Consider the following 26,470-nt stretch of genomic DNA (forward strand, 5'->3'; position numbering starts at 1 on the left):
CAAGATGTCCTACTTCGTCATGTTCTTCGAACCATGTTTGGACAGACCCAGCAGTGTGGATAGGAGTGTTGCCGTCTTGAAAAAGTGGTGGCTTCCCAGGAAATAAAGTCTGGACAAAAGGATGGAGATTATCCAACAGAATGCTCCGATAGTGATTGGCCTTGATCTTCCCATGCAGAATAACAAGTGGTCCCACACCATGCCGGGCGTTCTCCACACATAAATGCACCCGGTGGTCTGAAATAACGTGAATGTTAATTCATCAGACCAAATATTTGACTTGTTGCCAGTGCTGTGGGGACCAACTTCTGTGAGCTCTGCACCATTGGCATCGCTTGACAGCATTATGTGATGTCACCAACGGATTAAGAATTGCCACTCTGCCATGAATGTTTGCAGCATGGAGTTCCCTTTTGACAGTTTTTGGTTCAAATGGGGTCCTGGAGATGCCTGTTCATTTCAGATGTTATCTCGGATAACGATTGCTTGTGCTTTCAGGCCACATGCACTTCAACACCCTCCTATCCCGAGCAGCAAGCTTTGTCTTTTGTCCACTGTTGTGCTTTGAAGATGCCATCTTACCTTGCATTGGGTACTCTGTCATAACGGCTGATAATGTGCTCCTTGCACACCCCACAAGGTTTGCTCGAACAATCATCTCTCTTTGGAACTCTGTCAGGTCTGACATTGCAGCGAATCTTGAGAGCGTATGATAGAGGAATGCACCACCAATGACTGCTGTTGACAAACTAATACCTTCCCCTTCACGACAACTAGGTGGCAGACTTCAGTGCCAGGTGGTGCTGCTGTACTGCCAGTGTGAAATGTGGAATACTTTTTCACAGGTGTTAGTATTATTTTGTTCCCCATCTGTATATAGAAGATAAGATAGTATAGGAATATCAGAATAGGCATTGTTTCAGTTATTTTCATTTCAGTTTTGGCATGGCCAAAATCATTCCATTTTAACATTAAATACCAGTCTTTAATTAAAAAAAAAAAAAACTGTCTAATGAAAGTTCAATGTGGGAAATAACATATGGATTCAAAAATTACACAAGTTTTATTTGTAATTTCTTGATATGTTGTTTAAAAAGGATCATATTACATTTTGAAACTTTGTAAACTATGACTATTCTCTCTCAGAGTTTAAAAAAATTCCTACAAGTATTGTAAAAGTTTATAATAGGGATGGGCCGATATGAAATTTTGACCGATACCGATAAAGTACCGATACCGATGACCGATATTCTACCAATCCGATATATAATTAGAAATGGTCATTGAAGAACCTGAAAGGTTCATTGACCTCCTTAATAAATGTGTGTTTCAAGGTGACTGCAGTGCAAAAGAAATTGCACATTTAGACATTTACTTTTTTAGAAAGTAGGGCATGGAGAATATCCATAAAAATTACAACAAAATTGCAAAATTTTGCACTAAATTATCAGATATTTATCGATATATTGGATCAGTAAAATAATCGGTAATTTTACCGATAAGCCTATATCGACCAATACCGATAGAGTATCACTTAATCGGTCCCATCCCTAGTTTATAAGCAAACTGTAAAAAATGGGAACTTAAAGCAATACAGAAAGTGGTTCCCACTCACTTCCCAAAAACAAATTTCCTGAGTGTTCCAGGACTTCCAGACCTTTTTGCAATGATATGAATATATGGATGGCTATATTTACAGCACTGGTATCCACTCCTTGAAGAATTTTATCAAGGCAAAGTGCTCCACAAAGTCAATGACTCGCATAGTTGTATTGGTGGTACAATAAAGCTCGTCATAATGAGGACACTGAATCATGGATGTCTCATTTTCTAATTTCCAAGCAAAAATATGTGGGTAAATGGCAATATGGATAACTTTCTTCTCAACAAAGGGCATTCTCAATAATGAGTGCAGACATGGAATACTATATCACAGTGCTGACTGAAAACTTCTGAATAACAGAGAGTATGAAAAAATGTCTATTGTCAAAAGTGTTTGCTAAGACATATAAATCTGAGGTGACTTTTATGCTGTGCTGAACAGAATGCTCTTTCACTTGCATTACTTCTGTTTTGTAGGATAAGAAAGAATGACTGCTCTGTAATTGAAAGCTTTTACGGAATTGTCTATTTAAAAGTCAAGATCTTGAGATTGTATTGTATGATCATTCCAATTGTTGTGGTGAATGCCCTGTTTTTGTTTTGAATCTTCTCTCAATGATATAATAAAAGCAAGATTTCCATTTGGTAGGCACAAGATCTATTTTCTTTGAGTGGTATTACTTTTTGGAAAGGGGGAGGGGAGGATTTGTATTGTACAAGGTATGGAGTTTGGGTTTGGTTAATTAAGTTGTTCTGTGCCTTTTACGGAAAATATTATTTAGCTATGCTCACTTGCATTTTACATAACGATTCTATCTTATTGTGAGAGTATCATTATAGTACAATGTAATGAAATTACACACACATTTTTAGATTTGTCATTATATATAATTGTTTCCTCAATGAAAGAATCATGTTTGCATTTAAGAGAGAAAGAAGGAAAGAAAGAAATCTTTGCCTTCCTTCTTTCTCTCTCTCTCTCTTCCCTTTCTTTCAGAGAGAGAGAGAGAGAGAGAGAGAGAGAGAGAGAGAGAGAGAGAGAGAGAGAAAGATAGATATATATATATATATACCGTGCGTTCATTTCGATCTGCAGCCGAGAGATCGGGAGAAGCGTGGCGGGCGGCGCTGACGGAGATGCCGACATTTGCGGCCTGTAATGCCCGCTTATTTTTATAGACATATGCAGACATTTATATAAATATTGCAAAACGATCACTAACCTGTGTTATAACATGCAAAAGTTCTTCTGTAATTCATCCAAGTTCTGCTCTTATATACACAAAAAAAAATACGCTTTAGAAACGATGTTAAGAGCCACAGATAATAAAACATTTTAATCATAGTTTTGACTTTGCCTTCCTTCTTTCTCTCTCTCTCTCTTCCCTTTCTTTCAGAGAGAGAGAGAGAGAGAGAGAGAGAGAAAGATATATATATATATATATATATATATATATATATATATACCGTGCGTTCATTTCGATCTGCAGCCGAGAGATCGGGAGAAGCGTGGCGGGCGGCGCTGACGGAGATGCCGACATTTGCGGCCTGTAATGCCCGCTTATTTTTATAGACATATGCAGACATTTATATAAATATTGCAAAACGATCACTAACCTGTGTTATAACATGCAAAAGTTCTTCTGTAATTCATCCAAGTTCTGCTCTTATATACACAAAAAAAAATACGCTTTAGAAACGATGTTAAGAGCCACAGATAATAAAACATTTTAATCATAGTTTTGACCAGTAACGTCCTGCTTAAGTTTATATCCTTGAAAGAGTTTTGTGCCGATGGGGATCGTTTGGAGGTTTTGAATGTGCAACACTGTATCAAGATTACGCTGTAGAAGAAACCGTTAAAAGTCAATAGTGTTCGTGAGCTTCCTTGCAATCCGAAATCTCCGAGCTCGAGTTTTTTGTTCCTTCGCGACTAGATGAAGACAGAGTTGTAAATATAGTGGCGAGCAATGTAAACCAAGAGCGTGTTAATTTCGTACTGTGCGCAAGAGTGTTATTCTTGGTTACTTGCAGTTACTTGTTTGTGTTATTATAGTGTGTATGTGTGACGTGTCAGTGAGACGATTGGAATGCCAGCCGCAAGATTCACGTCAGAACAAAGATTTTTTTATGTATGACACGTACCTACGTGAAAACAAACTCGTGTCGAGACGTGTGTAGGTAATTTGTACAGAAATTCCCATGCGTTTCAACTCCACACAGAGATACGGTTAGACATCTTGTCCTTAAATTACGAGAAACTGTATCGTTAAATTTTAAAACACCTAAGCAAAAACGACGGATTCTAACCGAAGCAAAACTCGATGATATTGGTGCAGCGTTAGAACGTTCTCCAAACAAACCTCTATGCCGTGTTTCACAAGAGGTGGGCGTGTCAAAATCATCGGCACATACAGTCACTAAGCTACTAAAATTAAAACCATACTCTTATAACACAGGTTAGTGCTCGTTTTGCAATATTTATATAAATGTCTACATATGTCCATAAAAATAAGCGGGAATTTCAGGCCGCAAATGTCGGCATCTCCGTCAGTGCCGCCCGCCACGCTTCTCCCGATCTCTCGGCTGCAGATCGAAATGGACGCACGGTATATATATATAAACACTCACCGGACAGTAGGAAAATTCAAAATTTTCGCTAATTTATACGGTTCCGTCTTCTGTTTCTTCTCACACCGATGATGCTATAAATTAGCGAAAATTTTGAATTTTCCTACTGTCCGGTGAGTGTTTCCTTTTACCTTATTTGATTTTTACTTAGCCCTTTTGGCCCTCCTTGCTTTTATCCTATATATATATATATATATATATATATATATATATATGTCTCTCTTTCTCTCTCTCTCTCTCTCTTTGAAAGAACGAAAGAGAGAAAAAGAAAGAAGAATTAAATATTTAAAATTTGATTTCAACATTTTGTACAGTGAGTAATAAAATGTCAACATGAAGTAAATGCTAAAGCAACAAACCCCTGAATAATGTAAGGTGTATTTGCCTATGACTACAGTTGTATTTACATTTTTACATTAGATGAATTGTAGATGTTTATAAATATCCCTGATCCAAGATTCATACAGAAAATAACATTGTTATTATGTCATCGATGAAAAATTTCAAGCTTCCTCCACTACCAATTATCTCAAGTGGGCATGACCAATTATTTCAAATGTAAAATTGATCATGATACACTTTATAGCTCACATAACAATGCAAACAAGGGACCAATATATGAAGTGTGCTTTGTTCCTAAAACCATTATGTCAACCCATGCTACACACCTTGAACCATGCCGGTATTAGAGGAAATACAGTGGAACCTCGATTTTACTTTTTTCAGGATACCAAGCTGAAAAAACTTAAAATGCAGGAAACTGTAAAACCGAGGAACGTAAAATCAGGGTTCCACTGTATCTGCATGGAATATATGGTGTACCACACAGGTGCATAAAGGTTAAAATCCTAAAAAGACATATTAAGGAAATCAGCATTGAACAAATATGAAAAATCTTTGCTGTTCCCTCTTCTGTCAACTTCATGGGGACAGAGGAGTAGCAGATAACTTGACACTGTTAGTTTTTGTAAAATTACTGCTTTGCAGGTATTATGGTATCTAGAAAGGGATAGGGAAACATAATGGGTCCTTGTATGATATACACTGAAAAACTGTTTCCACAGAAACTTGGAAGTTATTTTCTTCCTCCACGGTGTGATATACTGATGTCAATCTAAATGCAATGAAACCTATTATGATTTAAACTGTTCTATGAACCATCAAGTTTATATACTCCATGAAACTAATCACTCTTATAAAATTACAGCTCATTTTTCCGTGCAGTTTTTATTAGCAATCGATTTTACCACCTGTCTGGTAGCTTTGTCACGCTTGTACTGGTTTTCCGTGGGCATCATGGTTCCTTTTTCTTCCACTCGTGTGTGTGGTGGTGCTAGTTGACATAGGCTTTTTTCTTTCTGCTTATTTAGCATGGGTGTGGTACTTCCCTCTTTGGCCTCACATTAGGGTTTTGACACTCTGGATTCCCAGTCTCATCGTTTGCATCTGTGGGAAGGCATTCGTGGGCAGACTTTCACGGATCATGTTTGGGTTTGTTTTCTTCTCTAGTTTGGTGGGCTGGAGGAACATGTATATTTCTAATGGCAGGAAGCCAGGTTTTATTGAGCCCCAGGTTTCATGTTGACGGGAGTGGTCACTATTGCATATGTTTCATTTGAGTCTTTCTAATGTGGATCTCGCTTGCATAATTATTTTGGCACTGTTTATTATGTGATTCTCATCGATGTAATGACACGCAAGGCCTATTTTTCTTCTCAGCCTTAAGCTTATCTTCCAGTCAGCATTTGGTCATATCCACATACTTGCTTCCACATGCGTGTTGCAGCTCTGATGTATTATTATTATTATTATTATTAAAAAAAACCTGCAAAGTGTCGTTGAATAAAATATATTTTTTCAATTACTTTTTCTTCTACTCCTATGGACTCTTGAACAGCAAAGAGGATGTTATAATGTCAGTTTTGATGAAAGTAGCCTAGCGAGAGAAGAAAGAAGGGAAAAAAAGAACTACACCAGAAAAATACATCCAAGAAGCAATTCACAACAAAATTGCATTTAAAGGAGAAAGGGGAACGAAAATCATGGGAACTAGTGAATAAATATTATTTAATGTCTTAAGAGACATAAATTTATACTGATTTGGAGGATGTGTTTGCTTTCATGTGGAAAACATTTATTGCACATAAATGCATTTTAACGATGCTTTTCAGTTTTATTATCATTAATGCTGTTGATATTGTTATTATTTAATTCATATTTTCGGAATGTATTCCAGTGTTCAAAGTGCTTATTGAAATAAGTCATAATTACAATTTTTGCATAAAAATAAACAATCATTCATTTATTCTGCGGACCCAAAGCCTTAATTTTTCCTAATATTGATAATTGCATAGCTACATTTGTATGGACATAGGAATCAAATAGCAAGATCCAACATATATGTATTTTGTTTGGCAGGTTCTGGATCACCATGGAGTATTTCCATGTAAAGGGACACTTAGAGGTTCCAACATTGTAATTCTGGCAAACTACTGGAAGTAGGATTATGTAATAGTCCAAATTTACATTTTCAATTTTCTTCTTTTGTTTAATAGACCTGTTCAACAGACCTGAAGAGGACCTAAATTAAACCACACATAACTTCCACATTCACTCTACTATCCATGACAAAAATATTGAGCCCTTGGTTTACGCTCTTGTAAAATTGTACTCCGTGGGAGGAAAAAAGTCAAATATACCTCATTGGAAAGCTTCAAGTCTACTTTTTAATAAGCGTTATCTGAAAATTTTTCTTAACTTTGTTTTCTTGCTTTAATGAAAAATTCACTGAAAAGTGTAGTTTTTCCTGCCAATTTTTACAAACGGGGAACTTAACACCATACAGTTCATAATTGACAGTCTTGAGATTTTGTGTACTTCAAGATTGATTATTGCACCTCTGTAGAAAAAAATCAAATGCATATTTTTAATAGATACTTCAACTATTGACATTTTAGGGAAACGTGCAAACTTGAAATACATAATTACAAATTCAATGAAATTGCAAAAAAATGTTGATATAATGCATTTGATCAAATCCCAGAAGTTTGGTGTGTGTACATCAAATATGGTTCCAGATATTAATTATTCTTTCGCACTCCTAATATGGTAAATGGGTGCATGACGTATGGCAGAGTGAGGCCAATCTCAGACCCCACGGGCAGCAGGTGACTTCCACAGTGCTGCCGCTTCGCTGCAAGAATCACGCTAGTGCGTTTCGTCGAGCCGATCCAAAGTATTGTCGCAGCATAAAATAATGAATGAAATATTTATCATATTGCAAATGGAGTACTCATGTACTGTAGGTTTTTTCCCCCATTTTTTCTATCTTTTATCTTCATATGAACATCGTCTCCTTCGGTACCCGGCGAAGGTACATAGTGGTCCGGATCCCACTTTAAATTGTAAGTCCAGTCCTGATTAGCCTAACTGTGAATAAAGTGGACTTATAGAGAACATCATTTTCCCAGTATTATTTTATGTCTCACATTTAAACAGATATATTGAGTAAAACGATGTTCGACGAGGACGATTTGAATGAAGTCGATGAGAGATCCAGTCTTCTCTGTATACAATAATAACGCACCTGCTGTGTACAGCGATTTCATAAGAAAGGGAAACAGAGCGAGATGCATACCTGCGATAGCAACGCATACAAATTATATTTAAAAAAATTGCGCATTTGAAGCCTTCACGCCAACTAACATTTTAATAAAATATATTTTGAGCAAAAATGCATTTAATTTGTGTTTATCTTGCAAAATTCACTTAATCATCGTATCGAGTAGTGGTGGTGGTTTCTGCATTCAATGAACCTGAAATATTGCTTTTATATTTTAGTATGTTTGACAGCTGCAACTCTTGTACTAAGCATGGAGTTGTGGGTTCATTAAGAGAGACAAAAGACTGAAAGGTAAAAGTATAAAATGCTGTTCATAATGGATTCTGTTGAACTGGATAATTAAAATAAAAGTCGTGTATCTTTGCTCTCACCACACCTTGGAAAAACTCACCCAATAAAATATTGGGTCGATGCAAATTTTTGTTGTTCCCTTTTTCTTTACATACTTTTTCACTGTGCTGACGTAACTCCCAAACATTCCGCTGTGCACTTGACACCTTGGTTTATGTCGTGAGATGCACCTATTTGTTTCTTCTGGTCGAAATATCTCTTGGCACTGACTATAATTTCTTTTGCACCACTATGATATTACAGTCTTGCCATTTTCATGCAAGAAAAAATCACTTCACAGAATTGCCATTACTAAATACATCGTGTACGAACAAACACGCGAACTTGTGAGAGACCGACTGCTTGGATAGAATGCACGTAAGAATTATTATGGCTACGTGGGGACTGCCTGGATAGAATGCACGTAAGAATTATTATGGCTATGTGGGAATTCAGGCAATAATTCATGGCAGGAATGTAAACACAGAAGTGGCAAAAGAAAATTTCGGCATCTCTACAATGCTTTCCTTTGTGCAACACATTGTTTCGGCTCATTTTCCGTGTCAAAGCTGCTTGGATGCGGAGTTTAAAGGGCAAGCGGCAAGGCTTGGCAACGCTCTACATCCTTTCTTAGCAACGATGTGAATTGTGTGGGAACCGGTTGCCAAGAAAAACAATTCACTCTGTTGATTTCAATTCGCACAGTGTGCAAGAATGAGATATGGAAATTTGATTTTTATTCCACGGCCATTATTTTGATATGCGTTTCATGACCATTGGGCTGACAATTACCGAGATTGCAACATCATAATTAATCATTAATTGTGACTGTTCCACAGATGATAGTACCCTTATATTTGGCTGAGATATTTCCACATAAACAAGGTTCAATCACAAAACAAATCATATGTTTACGATGGTTTTACACGAAGCTACACACAATTGAATTTGACTTATGTAAAAAACACCCGAAAAAACTACACTTTTACGAACATTTTTGTCTGAATAGAAAGCAGACAGAGTTGAAATCACTTTGTCTTGCTTTTCTCTAAAAGCAGACACTTGTAGCTTTCCAATCAGGTATATTTTACTTTTTTCCTCCCACAGAGTACAATTTTACAAGCATGCACACCGATGGCTCAATATTTTTGTCACGGATAGTAGTCACGATATTGCACAATTCTAGCTTCCCGTTTGACCTGAAAATACTTCTTGAACAGTGGAAATCTGCTGCAACAGGAACTAGAAACCATTCATTAAATGCACCATCTAAGGATTTTTCTGGAGTAACAGAAAAAAATCTTCCTGGACATGGATGGCAGTGGATTTGAACCTGTAACATCCTGATAATGAACAATATACCTATGCACCACACTCTCAGTGACCCTACACATAAGTTTTTCAGATGGTTATCAAATTTCAAAACAAAACCAAGAACAATGAATACTCAATTATAGCTTACTTCTATGACAAACAAATAAGAAATGGAATCACACACAAAGGTTCTAGTGATCAAAGTTGGCAAGAGATAGTGATAGGAAGATAGACGTAATTTTTTCTTGAAATTTCAAAAGTAAAACTTTTAAATGCACAACGCAATTAATTTCCATAATGGTTTTGAATGTTTAATGATTTGCACAAGTTTAATAGGAGTATTTAGAAGTTTTGTAGAAAAGTGACAATGATGGTGGAAGTAAGTTTGAAGTTTCAAGAAAGTAATTTGTGAGGTTTAGAATTTCGGAAAGTACTATTTATTTGAGAAAGTATTATGTAAAAAGTGGCTCACGGATCATTCTATATCAATTCGCACAATGAAGATGTGAAATGTCACCCACAGAGACAGATTTCAACGAACTTTTGACCTATAACTGTAAAAATATAATGCCCAGTCAAAGCTACAAGTATATAAAATTCCATTGAAATCCATGTTGGTGTGTGACCTGGCCTGGATGAATTGACATGGCATGACCCTCACACAAGCATCCTCATTTTCTATTGAGCAGCCATTCCTCATTTGCTTTCTTCTTGGTAACAGACTACATATTCACAAAAAGCTTGAAAGGGTGTCATTCTGGAGAATAGATTGGTCTACGATCAGTTGTTGAAAACACTTAGGAACGTAATTTTCATGCAAAGGGTCTTAAATCTGAACTGCCTAAGCCAACAATGTAAGTATTTACTGACATTATTTTAATGGTAAGAGCCAGAAAACCCCTTCTCACCTCAAACATGTGAAGTAGATGGTGGCAGAAGGACCTATCTAAGAGAACTGTAAATGAATGGCAGCTTGCAAATACACATAAAAAAATTAAAACATTCTCTATAAAACAATAAGTAATCACTATGCCAATGAAGTGTCCGTTAACAGACATAAATAGAATTTGAACTGTGTTAAAAAGACATGCACACCATGTGCCATTGCTTTACTGAGTTTTGACAGATTTTTGGCTTCCGCTGTTTTACCTATGGGGAAACAGTTGCAATCACAGTGATATCACAGCAGCATCTCTTGCCTTTGAGTAACTTGAGAGCTGCAAGTTGGCATGTATCTCACAGTGGACAGCTGAATGCTACCTAATTTTTAGCACACAGGAATTGTTTTTTGCTAATATTCTACATCATACATCTCCTGTGTGTGCAAAAAATTAATGTGTCATCAAATAATTGAAAGGTTGCAGGTGCTATTCCTGGTGGCAACATAATGCACAGAAAACCAGAACAAAAATAAATCTGCCAAAATTGTAGCCTTTAAACAAATCAGGCTGCAGCCACTGACAGATTGAGACAATGTTTGCCTATCTGAATCTCTTGCCAACCGGTCTATAACAAATAAAAGCTCAACTTACCTTTCTTGGTAAACTCGTGCCATATTTTCTGCTCCTTGAACAGCACTGCTGGAACTGTATTCACCATAGCTGCCACTAACCCTTCCCGCTTTACGAGTCTCACTGTTCACTACACTCACATCATCGTCCGAGTCATCAGAGAGAAGAATTACCTCCTCTTCCTCAGCATGGGGGTTGGAAGTCTGCGAGCTGTTGCTCTGATCAGCTTCCCCAATGTCTGAGGCATAGCTCGTCTCTGTATAGTTAATGGCACTAGGATAGTCACTTTCGGCAACACTTAGTTCTGTCTCCTTGTCATGGGTTTCGCTGCTAGGTTTTGTACACTCAGGACTGGCTAGGGCATTATTGTCAATGTCCTGATCCACAGACTGACGCGAAGTGTCAGTATGCTCGGTTAGCACATTGGCACCACTTTTTGAATCAATATTCATGTCACTCTGCATGTTTTGCGAGTCATTCACCTCCATTTTCACTGTCATTTCTGCACTTTTGCTGTCTGAGGGAAAGGCTTCTCCACCATCAACACCTTCCTCGCAACTGGCACTTGCACCTTCTGTAAATTCTGCAGTGGCAGAAGATCCACACTCGCCACCTGAAGTCACCTCGGCACACATTTCTTCCTCAGGCAATTCATTCTGCATGCTGGAATCTTGCTGCAGAATGCTCGATTTGCTAGGTACAACTGGAGTGGGTGGCAGTTCATTAAAAGCATCTTGTAAATTCTCAAGTTTAACTCTGACTGGAATATCACATGTTGGCAACACTTGTTCCACAGGCTCTTCACATAAGCCCATGTGGCCTTCATTCGCCTGCAAAGAAAAAACAAACAAACTGAATTACATTTATGCAATAGAAAGCAAGATAACTTCATATAAAAATACATATAAGGTAGGCACAAAATTAAAAACATGTTTCAAGTTGGAAATGCCGAGTGCTTGACTATAATGGTTCTTTCCATACAGTATTTCATTGTGTTAGTGCAACTTGAGTGATAATTAGGCTTTCTTTCAATGTGTACTCTGGTAAATCTCATAACTCAATAGAAATTTGAGCCCCTAAATTTCTGGTGAGGGAAATTTGATATTTACAGCATAAAGTGTACTCTGAGAAGTACCTGTAAAAAAAATTTGGTCAAAACAGGTAAATTTACTTCATTGGTTACAAATAAATATTTGCCTTTAATGAACTGTCATGCAATGAAAATTATTGTATTTATTAATTACATCATGTAAATGGCATAGTAAGTCCGTCGGTAGCTATTATGAAAGAAAAGAAGAGTAATGCAGAGATTTGTCTGAACAGGTTAAGACATGCAAGCGTAATGTCATTAGTGGTTCATTCCCTCCCTCATGTGCTAGCATCCTTTCTCTATTATCAATCTCTTTCTATGTAAGAAAAGTCACATTTCAAAAAAAAAAAGTTTGTTTTGACATTGATTTTCTTACAAAAAGGATCCATTAAGTATTAAAACAAGCAATTTGTACAATTGAAGATAGAATCCCTTTCTCTCTTTCACAACTAGCAATACTACACAGATGTAGTTGTGTTACTTACTTTCCAAGCTGCATAACATCAACATCCTAAATCTAGTGGCATGCTAAACAATTCCATTTGGGGTCCAAGTAATGATGGTAAAGGGGTTACAAATTCTCTTGACATTAAACCTAGTTTGTATTTTCTTAGGTTAGATGTTTGTTTACACAATCACAAATAAATTTTGTGAAAAGTCAGATATCAGATTTCACGTTTTCCCATAACCCTAACATGTTTTTTGCTAGTCCTGCCAAAAATGTTGATTCGGAAATTCACTGCACTTGGAACAATACAGAGTAGTTGCAGCGTTCCACTAATCATCTCCAATTTCATGTCGGAACCTGTTCAGACAAATCTCTGCATTATGCACCTTTTCACTCATAATAGCTACTAACTGACTTACTATGCCATTCAAGTAGAGTAGGCGGGCCGGTTGACCAACCGAAAATGAGGCTCGGTGAGGCTCGCCTTAATGGATTTCTCTCGTAAGGCGAGCCTCATTTTCTTGCAGTGTTGCCAGCTTCTTACTTGAAAAAATCACCAAGGTTTTTTTTGGGTCTAACCTAACCTAAAGCAAGGAGCTGGCAATACTGCTTGAGGTCTGCCTTGCAGCGTTGCCAACATCTTACTCGATAAAATCACCAAGGTTTTTATTTTGGTCTAACCTAACCTAAAGCAAGGAGCTGGCAATACTGCTTGAGGTTTGTCTTGCAGTATTGCCAACATCTTACTCGAAAAGTTACCAAGGTTTTTATTTTGGTCTAACCTAACCTAAAGCAAGGAGCTGGCAATACTGCTTGAGGTTTGCCATACAGTGCATAAAGCAATTTGCCAACCTACTGGTATTTTTGCCATAGCTTTTTACAAAAAAGAGAGAGAGAGGAGAAAAAGAGAGAGAGGGAAGAGTTAAACAACCGACAATGCTGCCAACACCTACCTACAGCTTTTTTTACTTGGCAAGGGTTTAGCCAATTTAGCAAGGAGTGCCGGCAACAAATATATACTGCCGTAAAAGAGAGAGATGGATGGATGGATGGATGGCAACACAGTATGTGTGTGCGTGTGTGTATAATATGTAGCATTATTAACTAGAGTGTGTTGGCAACCCATCTGCAACTAAAAAAAAAAAAAGATAGAGATACCAACATTGCTGTAAGATAAAGAGAGAGACCTATTGCGACTTTTGTAAACCTCTCTCGGGGGAAACACGATGTGCTATACACACGTGCGCGCTGGTGCCTCTTATTATTTTTCGTATTGTGAGGCAAACAAACAAATAAATAATTGTTGTTTTTTAGGATGCCTGGCCCCTAACCTCGCCAGGGTGCGTGGTGCCCAACCCAAAAAGGTTCTAATGGCTGCGGTTGTAGATAACCGCACCTCTGTAGGGTTTCACGTGGAGATTCTCTGTTGATTGGGTACGCTGTTGATTTCGATGGCTTGCAGAGAATGCAGTTTAGCGAATTTAGTATCGACGCTAACGAGGTTGCTGTGAAGCTGTCCCAGTGTATTTTGTACGGGCAACAAATGTTCGACGATGGTATCCGTTACTGTAGAAAATGACGGTTTGATTTTCACTTCCACGTTCAACTGCTTGAAGTTTTCGTTGAGTTCTTGTAATTTGGCACCGAAAGAGGCCAGCGTCGATTCCTGCGTGGATTCCAGCACTCCAACTTGATCTCGGATGTTGACGACGATACTCTGAAGGTTCTCGACTTGATTCAATTTCGAACTTTTCTCGGTAAGATCGTTCACGATGCTTCGCATCTCGGTAAACTGCGTGTGAAGGTCGGCGACGCTCTGCGAAGTGGGCAGCGTCGACACCAGCGAAGCAAGTTCGTCTCGAATCTGTTCCACGTTCGCCGTTTCCGTTTCCAGTCGTTTCAGCATACGTGATATGTTCCTTTTCAAAGCGTGCAATTCTTTTGAGGTGGGGAGATTGGCCACCCTACTCTCGAGATCGCTCAATGAACTTTTGATGTCGCTCGAATCGGATAGTGCCGTCACCGCCGATTTCAATTTTTCCAAATCTTCGCTCGAAGGTACGCTCGTCCGTAACGATTCCAAGTCACCCTGTATGTTGTCCAGTACGTGATGAAAATGAGCAAGGTTCGATTCGACGTTCAAATTTTCTAAATATTCGATCTTCTGCTGAACCGTGCTTAACGTGTCTTGTATGCTCGTCAACGCACTGGCTTCAGCGTGAATATTTTTAATTTCTTCGTTGATCAACTCCAGAGACGCCTGAAGCGTAGCGATGGTGGTTTGAATGTGTTCGAAATCTTGATAAGCCTCCAATTGAATTTTTATGTTCGCGACGCTTTTGCCGATGACCTGCAGTTCGTCTGACGATGGTAGGTTCGTCATGGTATCTTCCAAAGTCTGTAACTTGGATTTAATTTCTTCCAACGTGCCGGCGAATTCTTCTTGTAATTTGGAAACAACAACATGCAAGCGTTCTACATCAATATCCTTCACGACGGTTTGAAGTTCAGAGAAATTCTTTTCGATTGCCGAAGTTCGTTCTTCGATTTCGAGTTTCAATTTTTCCAAATCTTCATTTTTCGATTGAAATTGCTGCAATTTGAGCAAATCATTTTGAAGCGAATCCACGCTCAACTGTATATTTTGAACGTTGTCGTAAGAAGGTACGTCGACATAATTTTTTATGAGCGTTTTCAGTTCGGAATCGATTTTCAGAATGGGGTCGAGACATTGCGTTTGGAGCGTAGCGATCTCCGACTCTAAACTTTTGTTTAAGGTCTCCTGCAAAGCGATCAAATCGCTCCTCAACTTTTTAATTCGGACGTCCAACATGAGAATCTCTTCTGCGTGGTCTACACGTTTGGTGTGGCCGAAAATGTCGTTAGGCATTTTGGTTAACGGTTATTTATAATAGGATAGACGATTCGTAATTCTACGAAGAGAGGAATGAGTTTGTCGTAATCTCCTAGGAGTTCCACGTATAAACAATCTCCTGCAGAAACATCGTACGTAATGTTAGAAAGCATCTTGTCGTGCTTGATTCGAAAAATGTTCTTGCCGGTAGATATTTTGATTTCGCCTACGTTTTCCGGATTCACGGTGATTTGAAGTTTTCCATCGATCGGAATTTCGTAAAAATATAAATTGTTGTTGAAGACGTAAAACATCTTACCCACATCGTCATCCAATTTCGTCCAAATGCTGTTAAGGTGAACAATCAGTAGACCATTGAGTTTAGTTAACATGGAAGGTAGAAATTCATGATCTGTCGTCGCGCGGTGTAGTCTCCATGTTGGTTTGTTTTCGGAAACCAAAGAGATTCATAGGTATGCTGGTTATTTAAGAATATGGTCAAAGTTTTTTGTAATGACAGTCAGTGTTTTTTTTTTTGTAATGACTAACAAAATGATTTTTTTTGTTTTTTTTGTTGTTTTTTTTGTTTTGTTTTATGAATCTTCTGTTGAAGATGGGCATATGTTGCAGGTTTTGCTTTCTGCTAAGCGATAGTGCCCCCACGGCAGTGTGTGGATTCCGCATTGGAGAACGCACCTCTTGTCGTCGTTGGGATCCAGGGCAATCTTCCTCACTTTGTTGGTGGTCAACACATGGTCGACGCTCTGGATGCGCTGTTCTGCTCTTAGAACCGACGACCTGGTCTTGAGGCAATCCACGAAGTCCTCGAATGTGAGATGCTCCCGAACCACCTGTCTGCCGACACCCTTGGTCTTCTTGGTAACGCTGCCCTCGGCTTTAATGGTATAGGCCTTGGCGCGAAGACCTGCAAACTCAAGAATCACGTCTCCGTCCTTCTCATCTTTGAGTTTGCCAGGCACCTTCTTGTTACGGGCCAGGATATCGTACTGGTTCGGCTGGGGATAGCCCGAGGTGTCGAAGAGGTTAACCAAAGATGGAACTGTGGCTATATCCCCGTATGCGTCGGCTGTGCGAACGTGGTACACCAAGCTGTCCGTGTCCGTGTAGAGAAGCGAGATGTTGTGGCCGTAGTGTGAACGTAATATGTCGTAGTACGTCTCGAACATGTGGAGCTTGCTCAGATCCAGAACCGTGGCTCCAACGTAGATGGGCTTGGTGAGTTTCACCACACCTTGCTTCATGTGAATCAGAGCCAGCTGCTCGTTGTAGATTGTTCGAGACTTGAACAATGGACTCGCGACAAGCTGACGACATCGCTCTTTCCTCGTCACCAATTTTATGTCCACGCGATTCCGTACATTCTCCATGGTCTTGCCAAACACTGCATTATTCATAAGTTTGAAGAAATCCTTATCAAGCTCGGACGTGGCTGCGGTGCGGTATTCAGTGTTGACTTCAATATATGGACGCAACCATGGAGAATGCTCGAACTTGAGGATGCGGTGAACTGCGTGGACTGTGACCCCTTGCTGCATCAACCACCGGAGATTCTGGTAGTGAAGGACGTAATTCTTCCTGGGTTCGAAATCCATGACGAGCTTCGTCTGGTTGGAATCGGGTGGACACTTGAACTCGGGTGCAGGGGGGAGATCGCAGAACAAATCCTGCAGCTTCTCGGAGAACTCAAGGTCCACCTCGGCGAAAAATCCACATTCCGAATCGTCGAAACCTTCAACGTCGAAGTTGGAGGGATCAGCCCACTCGAACCCTCTAAAAGGGAGTGGCTGCATCATGGAGTGCCCATACAAGTTATTCACGTCCGTGTGCATGATGTAGCTCGACGGTTGGGTGGAGTCATAGCCAGTAGCCATGTGATGGTTGTTGGCGCGCGCGTGCCGTTGCGACACCTGGACCATGCCACCCCGCACGGCACGTTCCACAAACAGCATCATGTCCACGTCCGAAAGAAGCTCCAGCTTGATTTTCGTCACCAGAAACATGGCTGACCACGCCAGTCCGGGGAGACTATAGAAGTAGGCGGGATCCAGGTGGTAGATGTTCATTGCGGTCGCCCGGAATGTCTGGAACACGTCGGCGAGGAGCGTCACATCAAGTCTGAGGTAGGCGTCGTGGTAGTCTCCGAGAGTTCGACAACCTAGCTCGCGCCACATGGACTGGGCGTGATGATATTCTTCGTCGGTGATGTTCGAGCCTCGTAGCTGACTGTAGAACTTCGCCTGGGGAGGTAGCGACGTCTCTGCAAACTTGGTAGAGTCGGTGACGTATTCGTAGGGGTAGACCCCCTTACGCCTGAAGAGACCGGCGTCCAAGTTTGGAAAATTTGCAGAGGTAATAAGCATTTGTTCGTTGCTCAGCTTCCCTGCAAGGGCATCGAGGCTGGCCGGGAGGAACCTCAGGGAGTCGAGGAAGCGAAGCTCGACGGTAGAGTCTGCTCCCGGGATTCGAACCCATTTGCTCACACTGATGTAACGCTCCTCGTTCTTGGCGAGAACGTTGATTTGCATGTTGTCGTACCCAAGATGCTTGATCAGGTGGTGAAAGTCGTACCCCGAGCCGTTGTGAAAAAACACAGGGATGAAGCGTGGGTCCCGGGCTATACGGTTGCAATCGTTGCACCAAGGGCCAACGTACCTACCGTTAAAGTGATCGTGGTGACGGACTTTATAGTTGTTGGCGGTGTACTCCTCGACGCAGACAGGGCAAGCGATGGCCTCGTCGTGTCTACGTTGATCGTCGGGGGACAGTGGGAGCATAGGCTTGGGGGTCAACAGCACCTTCCCTATCTCGTTGGCTTCCACAACCATCCTCTCGAGGAAGTGTTTGGCTGCGTCGGGACCGCGATACACGTAGGGCTCGGGGTCAACATGCCGGTCTCGCCACACCACAACGTATGCGAAACTGGATGCCTCGTGGAGTTGGTAAGGGGTGGTGGAAGAAACTTCAGGATCGGGATCGCAAGTGGACAGGGGTTTGAGGAAGGCCTCGGAATCCGCGATGATGATAGCGGGGTGCTCCACCATGGCACCGTGCATGTGGAAACGCTCCACGGTGCCAGGTTCGGGCAAGTCTGCCACCCCCGGTTCGTTGGCATTGCAGTAGAGCTTGTGGTTAGCGAGCTTCTCGGCAGCGATGTTGGGACCTCTGATGCGTTGATAATCCTGCTGTTCTCGATTATCAAAAATAGACAAGCACCTGCGACAAACTTCTTTGTGGTGTTCGTGTTTGCTTGTTTGGTTCGAAACAAGCCGAGAAAGCGAGCGAATAAGGGTGTAGTGATGGCGAGTTTCATCCTTGATGAGCAGAAGGTGAATTTCCTGCGCACCGTCGTCGTCTACGTCGCTCACCCGGATAGGGTACACTACATTTTCGTCGGTGAGGCCATAAACGTTGATGACCAACCGCGGGTTGTGTGTGCGGGCCTCAAACTTGCGAATGTCCGAGACCTCCACCGGGTAGTCGATCCCAGCAATGGCATCTTCCAGCTCTGGCTCGTAGGGTAGGTAGTGGTTAACTCGGTGTGGTTGGTTTTTCCAGTGGACAGGGTGCAATGCTGCAAGCACAGACCAGAGAAAGCACTTGGCGTCACTGTTCTGAATGTTCAGGACAGCCTTCTTTGCCGCAATGGCAGGTGGTAAGGGAACGTAGCTGGATGCGGAGAGAGGTACAAACTTGCAAAGTTTGACGCGCAGTTCGTGAGGCTTCCCACACAGCGAACCCCCCGAGCCCTTAGCTTCATGTTCTTCTTGCTTTGCCAGCAGCTCCTCGGCAAACTTGTTGTAGATGACCTCAAGGTTGTCGACATCCGCCAGATGTAGTGTCTTCGCCTTGGTGTTGTGGCAGAAGCTGTAAATTTCACCAGACGGCTTCTTGTACCAGCAACAAAGCGATGCGTAGAATTTGGTGGAGTGCGTTGCAAGCGCATCGCCGAGGATGGAAATAATTTGGGCTTGCACATTCTCCAAAAAGCTACGCACGTCGCATGAGTCCTCCGAAGTAAGGGGAAAGTCCTCTAACAAACGCTGGAAAGCAGACTGGTTCGCTTTTATCGCAGGCTTGACGCATTTGGCGGGTGGTGCATTGATGGAGGCTGCTTCTGCCTTCCTCTTGGTGGAGGTCGAAGGCTGGGCCCCAGATGTATTTTTGCTTAGACAAATAAGCTTATGCTTTTTGACATACGCAATTGTAATGTGTTTATTGCATCCGGAACACAGTTCGGTGGCAGCCAAATGCTTGCCTGGCACGCAGGTACGACAATGTCTTGCAAAATTTTTGCTTGATATAGTTTTTTTGCACACAGGGCAACTTTTCATGGAGCGCATTTTTTCGGGGTATGTTTATTTATATATGGGTGGTGTTGCCTTCCTCAAATATGTGCTTTAATCAACTCTATAAAAAAATTAAAAAAATATATAAGAAAAATATAATTGTAGATAGAAAAAAACACAATAAATATTGTATGCATGTGTAATTCTATTTAGTTTATTTTTGTTAGACACAAATTTTCTTCAGATTTTATTGCCCACTAGTATATTTTTCCACCAATCTAGTAGAGGTATGAAACTATGAAAATGTACTTGTTTATATATATTCTATTATTTTGGCTGATATAATAGCAAATATATATATAGCTATTTTGAAATTCTAAAACTTTCAGGTATACTTATTTTTACATGCAAACATACATCATAAAAAAATTACACAATCGTATTTTTTTTTCCATACACACATTTTTTATTTTCAGAAAACAAAATTATTTTCGATCTTTATTTTTTTTAAATCAAGCAATAAACATTATTTGTGTTTATAGTATTTGTCGGGCAATAGCAGATAAAACAAGAATGGGTTTTCTACGACCCATAGTTTACGAGTTACAAAACAACTTAGAAATTACATCTTGAAATTTAAATTTAAAATAACTCGAAAACAGTAAGCACTAATCATTATGTTTCCAATAGGTTGTAGAGTACATTCAATTTTTTTATCAAATGTCATTAAAATTTTCAAAATAGGGTAAAAACTAAGCCAGCAAATCAAGTTTCTCAAAAAATAAAAAAAATGTCTATATTTTCGAAACTTGAGGGGGTGGAATCGATTTTATTTGCTAGTCGAATAGTTTTCGTCAAATCCTATCCAACAAACCTAAAATCATCATCCTAGGTCAATTAGGAGACAAGAAAATCAATGTCTTGGAAAACATCTTAAGACAAATGTCTTAAGAAAATTTTCTTGACAGACCGGAAGTAACATCTTGACAGACCGGAAGTCGACTTTCTTAAAGATTAAGACAAATATCTTAAGATGTTTTTCCAAGACATTGATTTTCTTGGTTCCTATGGGACCTAGAACCACGCAACTTTGGATTATGTATATACTGTTGTTTTTTTCCTACATATTCACTAGGGCTCGAAAGTGCGGTGGTTGTGTTGTTGCCTTGTAATCAAGAGGTCCTAGGTTCGAACCCGATAAAAGTATATAGTGGTTCGGATCCTACTTTAAAAAAACTGTAGGCCTAGTCCCGATTAGCCTTACTGTGCATAAAATAGACTTAAAAACAACAAAATCCAATCCAGAGTATCAACAAATTCAAAAAATAGAGTTTCCCCTGTACACTTGTATAATTGTAAACTCCAAGTTCGATACCCGGCAGAGGTGGTTCGGATCCCGCTGTAGGCCCAGTTTCGATTAGCCTTACTATGCATAAAATAGACTTAAAACAACAAAATCCAATCGAGAGTATCAACAAATTCAAAAAAAATAAAGTTTCCCCTGTACACTTGTATAATTGTAAACTCCAAGTTCGATACCCAGTGGAAGTGGTTCGGATCCTACTGTAGACCCAGTTTCAATTAGCCTTACTATGCATAAAATAGACTTAAAACAACAAATCCAACCCAGTGTACACGCGTCAATACTATCCACTATAAGTAAACTAACATGATCATAATCATTGCCCCCTCTCCCTCCGATTGTTACCTCGCTTTTATGTTATTTGCGATGAAGAATAGTTTTTTTCAAGCACATGTTATATATGCTCATATTTTTTTGTTTAGCGTAATTTCGTTGTTTAATCAAAACAACACTTTCTGTTCACTAACGCCGCTCGCAATTATTATTAACACACACACATGCAAAAAAATAACAAAAAAAACAAAACTTACCTACAAAAAGCTGCTAGCAATTTAACACACACAAAACAGTAGTATAATTGCGCAAATTTTAGTTTTATAGCTGGTCAAGCAACTTGTGTGCGTATAACTTATGCTGATATGGTACTCACCTGACAGACCAAACTAATTCGGTTTCTATTACACTTGATATTACACTTGGTATAGCGTACACTTTTATGCGGCTACCCAGTAGCAATACTCGACTGCAACTGATGTGCGCGGGGTTTCTAATAGAAACTTATACCTGTCGGTAGCTAAAATTCCAAGGTTGGTTCGAGTTACGTGTACATGGCCTTTGACGATAAATAATAACAAAAAAACAACACACCCGTCCATCATGATTTGGATCGCAGCTTTTGGAATTTTCTGCATTGTAGTCGTCATAATATGGGTCACCTTGGCATACTATAGAAAATCCAGCAAGAAGAATGACGAAAAAGCAGACAAAAGCCCTGGCGTGTATCACGCCCCCGATTCACCGGATGTCAATCAATACCCGAGCATTCCTGGCGTGCCCAGCAGCGGAACCAACACAATACCGCCGAGGTCACCCGTACAAAGACCGACCAGAACTGGGCGGAGCAGACCTTCGGGTGGGAACAATAACACGGGAGACAATCAGACGCCACCGCATCACTGGCGTGCCCGGCGGCGGAACCAACACAATACCGCCGAGGTCACCCGTGCAAAAACCGACCGGAACTGGGCGGAGCAGACCTTCGGGTGGGAACAATAACACGGGAGACAATCAGACGCCACCGCCTCACGTTCCCACGCTAACTCCTCCAGTTACCAGCAACACTCTGCCAAATAACCAAAATACTACAACAACAATTAACCCACCCACTATTGCCAGCACCACCACTACCATACAAAAAAAAAAAACACATGAAACTCTACAGAGGTGCGGTTATCTAGAGCCGCAGCCGTTAGAACCTTTTTGGGTTGGGCACCACGCACCCTGGCGAGGTTAGGGGCCAGGCATCCTAAAAAACAACAATTATTTATTTGTTTGTTTGCCTCACAATACGAAAAATAATAAGAGGCACCAGCGCGCACGTGTGTATAGCACATCGTGTTTCCCCCGTGAGAGGTTTACAAAAATCGCAATAGGTCTCTCTCTCTCTTTATCTTACAGCAATATTGGTATCTCTATCTTTTTTTAGTTGCAGATGGGTTGCCAACACACTCTAGTTAATAATGCTACATATTATACACACACGCACACACATACTGTGTTGCCATCCATCCATCCATCTCTCTCTCTTTTACGGCAGTATATATTTGTTGCCGGCACTCCTTGCTAAATTGGCTAAACCCTTGCCAAGTAAAAAAAGCTGTAGGTAGGTGTTGGCAGCATTGTCGGTTGTTTAACTCTTCCCTCTCTCTCTTTTTTTTTGTAAAAAGCTATGGCAAAAATACCAGTAGGTTGGCAAATTGCTTTATGCACTGTAAGGCAAACCTCAAGCAGTATTGCCAGCTCCTTGCTTTAGGTTAGGTTAGACCAAAATAAAAACCTTGGTAACTTTTCGAGTAAGATGTTGGCAATACTGCAAGACAAACCTCAAGCAGTATTGCCAGCTCCTTGCTTTAGGTTAGGTTAGACCAAAATAAAAACCTTGGTGATTTTATCGAGTAAGATGTTGGCAATGCTGCAAGGCAGACCTCAAGCAGTATTGCCAGCTCCTTGCTTTAGGTTAGGTTAGACCCAAAAAAAAACCTTGGTGATTTTTTCAAGTAAGAAGCTGGCAACACTGCAAGAAAATGAGGCTCGCCTTATGAGAGAAATCCATTAAGGCGAGCCTCACCGAGCCTCATTTTCGGTTGGTCAACCGGCCCGCCTACTCTACTCATTCACATTATGTAATTAGTAGGGCTCGGAAGTTGAGGAAAAATCCTTGTTTTCCCTAGTGTCCGAAGATGAGGCCCAACATAATATATGTTCATTTTGGGTCACTGTAGGCCAGAAAAAGGTGGGTTTTATTTTTCCTTTTTTGGCGATTTTTGGCATATTGGTCCTTTTTTAGCCTTTTTTTAGGCCTTAAAGGCTTTTTTTTTTTGCAACTTTACCTTTTTTCGACTACATTTTTGCTGCCCATTCTAAATTCGAATCATCATCAGTTCATCACCTCTTAAACATCCTTTCTAGTAAAGAAACAAAGGTACTATTCTAGTTTAAGGGAAACACCTATAAATCTGTAACACATTATAGCAGGCGATAGCGTACTGGTTCAGGGTGCGTTGTGCGAGTGCTTTGTCGATTTATGCAGTGTTGCAACCTCGTTCACCAGAAAATACCTACTTTCGTGCCCGGATTTAAAATTATGCTCATACGTCGCAAACCATTGACGTTCACCTCACAAACCATTGACGTTAGCCCCAAAAACCATTTCCGTAAGGTTAGGTTAGGTTAGGTTAAGTTAGGTTAGGCAAGCATAGTTAAAAAAAAAAAAAATAATAATAAAAATACTCGACAAGTCATGTTCTAGTGAAAACACGGCGAGGCTGAAACACTGAGTATGGGGTTGCGTCATGTTAACACATGGAACATTGTACTCTCGTGCAGAAAGCAAATGGCGGCAGCAGAAACAGCGTGTCGGACAGAGATTTTCGGAGAAAACGACATGTTTTCGCATTAAAATGGACCAAAACTACATTCAAGAACTTCCACAACGCTACAGAAAATGATTTCCGTAAGTACTTTCTCCTGTAAATTTGAAGAAATCCGTTTCCCTCATACTATAATGTTACCGAAATAAAAAAAAATAAAAATATATTTGAACCATCCCTGAAACGAGAGAAAAATATTTTTGGACGACTGAAGCAAGGTCCTTTACCCTAACTTGGCTAGAAAGACGTGCTGTAAGTGGCAAATTTCTCTTGTTTTGAAGCTTTCAGCACGGTGTATATGACCAGACAGCATGCGCATGCAAATATCTCAAGTCAGATAAGGATAACTGAAGTTATTAATTAATTTGGATCACATGTTATGTCCTTTTTTTCTTTTTTAGGTCCTTTTTTATATTTTTAGGTCTCTTATAGGTCTTTTTTTTTGGCAATTTATAGGTCTTCAACTTCCGAGCCCTAGTAATTAGTAAATACAATAATTATAATTACAAAATAGTTTATTAAGAAGTAAATATTTCTTTGTAACTAATAACAGCAATTATAGGATTTTGACAAATTTCTCCCTGTTTTAACTTTGCTATCCAATGAATATCAATCTCAATTTTTTTAGATACTTCTCAGACTACACGTTACACTGTAAATATCAATCCTTTTAGGTCCCCATCAGAGATATAGAGGCTCAAATTTTGAAGAAAAAAATAATATAAATAAAATCAAGCATTTTTAAAAAGCTACAACTAAAAGAGGAAACCAGTAGCAGAGCTCAAACACTTTCTGCCAAAACTTTTGATGTAGCCTATGTGTTTTATCTAAATATATATATATATATATATATATATATATATATATATATATATATATATATATATATATAATATATATATATATATATATATATATATATATATATATATATATATATATATATATATATATACACAGGGTGTCATTTTAATGGCGCCCACGGACCACGGAAACGTATAGAAGATATCAAAACAAACAACTTTTCTCAGTAACATTTTTCTCGTTGGTGCGTCATTTCGGCGCTACAGTCGTTCAAAAAAGCCAGTTTTGCCGCCTGAATGCTGGCAACCACACACAACATTTGATTGCATTTGTGACGTCATATCCCGTCGTGAAGCGATGCGTTCCAGGGTTGCCAGGAACACACATACTCTGTGAAAAATGACATAGCTACAATCAGCCACATTATGTACCGTAACACAAAACGAGAAAACACGTTCTGTAACCTAACAGGAAGTAAACAAACGATACGAAAAATGGTAGAAAGAAAATAAAATTCAAGTGGAAGTGGTCATATCGAATTTTGTCTCAGCTTACATGTTAAATATTTGCAAATCTAGTTACCAAGTTGTCATCTACAATTTAGTCTATCCACTTCGTCCTTCTGATACTAGTTGTCTGTGACACACTGAACAGATGACAAAATAGAAATGAAAGAAACTCAAAATTCCAAACGTAAGCAACAGATAATATAATGTATATTCAGAGCATTATGAGCCAAGTGGCAAAAATGATTGAAAATACAGGGATATAAGTAGTAGTAATACTACAAGCTCTAAGACGACTATGTGTTTATCTATGCACCGGAGACACATGTAATAGTTGCATCTGTGAACAGGGCAGTATATTCGCTACTGATTCATCATTAGATTGTTACTGTGGTTGTACGTGTTTTAGTCATAATGTAACAACGTGAACCTCGGATACTTCCGTTATCAGCACAAAAGTTACATCTGGACACAAACCTGTAGATGTCAACCTTGCAACGAGATTTGCAAATATTTGATATGTAGTTGGGCGTAAACAGCCACATGTAAGCTGTAAGTCCAATAAAATGTATTGTTGTTGATATTTGACATGTAGCCTGAGACAAAATCCGACATTGACATTTCATTTTGAATAAGTTTTTTACCATTTCTCGTATCGTTGGTTCACTTCCCTCTTCCCCTGAGATGACTGCTGATCTTCTGGCTGGTAGCCTTTGATGTTCAGTCTGCTGGACGCGTTTCTCGCTTCGTTTTACAGCTAATAATGAGGTTGGTAGTTTGTAATTTTTCACAACATTTGTGTGTTCCTTGCAACCCTGCCGTGCGCTGTTTCGCCGGAGGATATGACGTCACAGGTACGATCAAATGTTGTGTTGGGTTGCCAGCATCCAGGCGGCAAAACGGTCTTTTTTGAACGGCTGTAGCGTCGAATCGACGCAC

At 39.8% G+C, this 26,470-nt stretch overlaps 1 protein-coding gene across 7 annotated transcripts in view; it reads right to left on the minus strand.

Moving 5' to 3' along the window:
• The window catches only part of LOC145992022 (uncharacterized), a 101,307-nt gene that overhangs the window by 65,951 nt on the left and 8,886 nt on the right, over positions 1 to 26,470 (minus strand). For 6 of the 7 annotated variants that reach the window (XR_014442119.1, XM_083128040.1, XM_083128037.1 and 3 more), the window contains exon 3: positions 11,032 to 11,840. Coding sequence is in view for 6 of the 7 variants with exons in the window: in XM_083128040.1 (XP_082984166.1) it covers positions 11,032 to 11,840 (809 nt within the window). In the remaining variant the exon portion in view is untranslated. Of the gene's footprint in view, positions 1 to 6,098; positions 6,170 to 11,031; positions 11,841 to 26,470 lie in introns of all 7 variants that reach the window. The other variant, XM_083128042.1, reaches the window with a different exon arrangement.

The sequence above is a fragment of the Lepisma saccharinum genome, chromosome 9 (genome assembly GCF_977018435.1).
Source record: "Lepisma saccharinum chromosome 9, izLepSacc3.1, whole genome shotgun sequence".
Taxonomy (NCBI): domain Eukaryota; kingdom Metazoa; phylum Arthropoda; class Insecta; order Zygentoma; family Lepismatidae; genus Lepisma; species Lepisma saccharinum.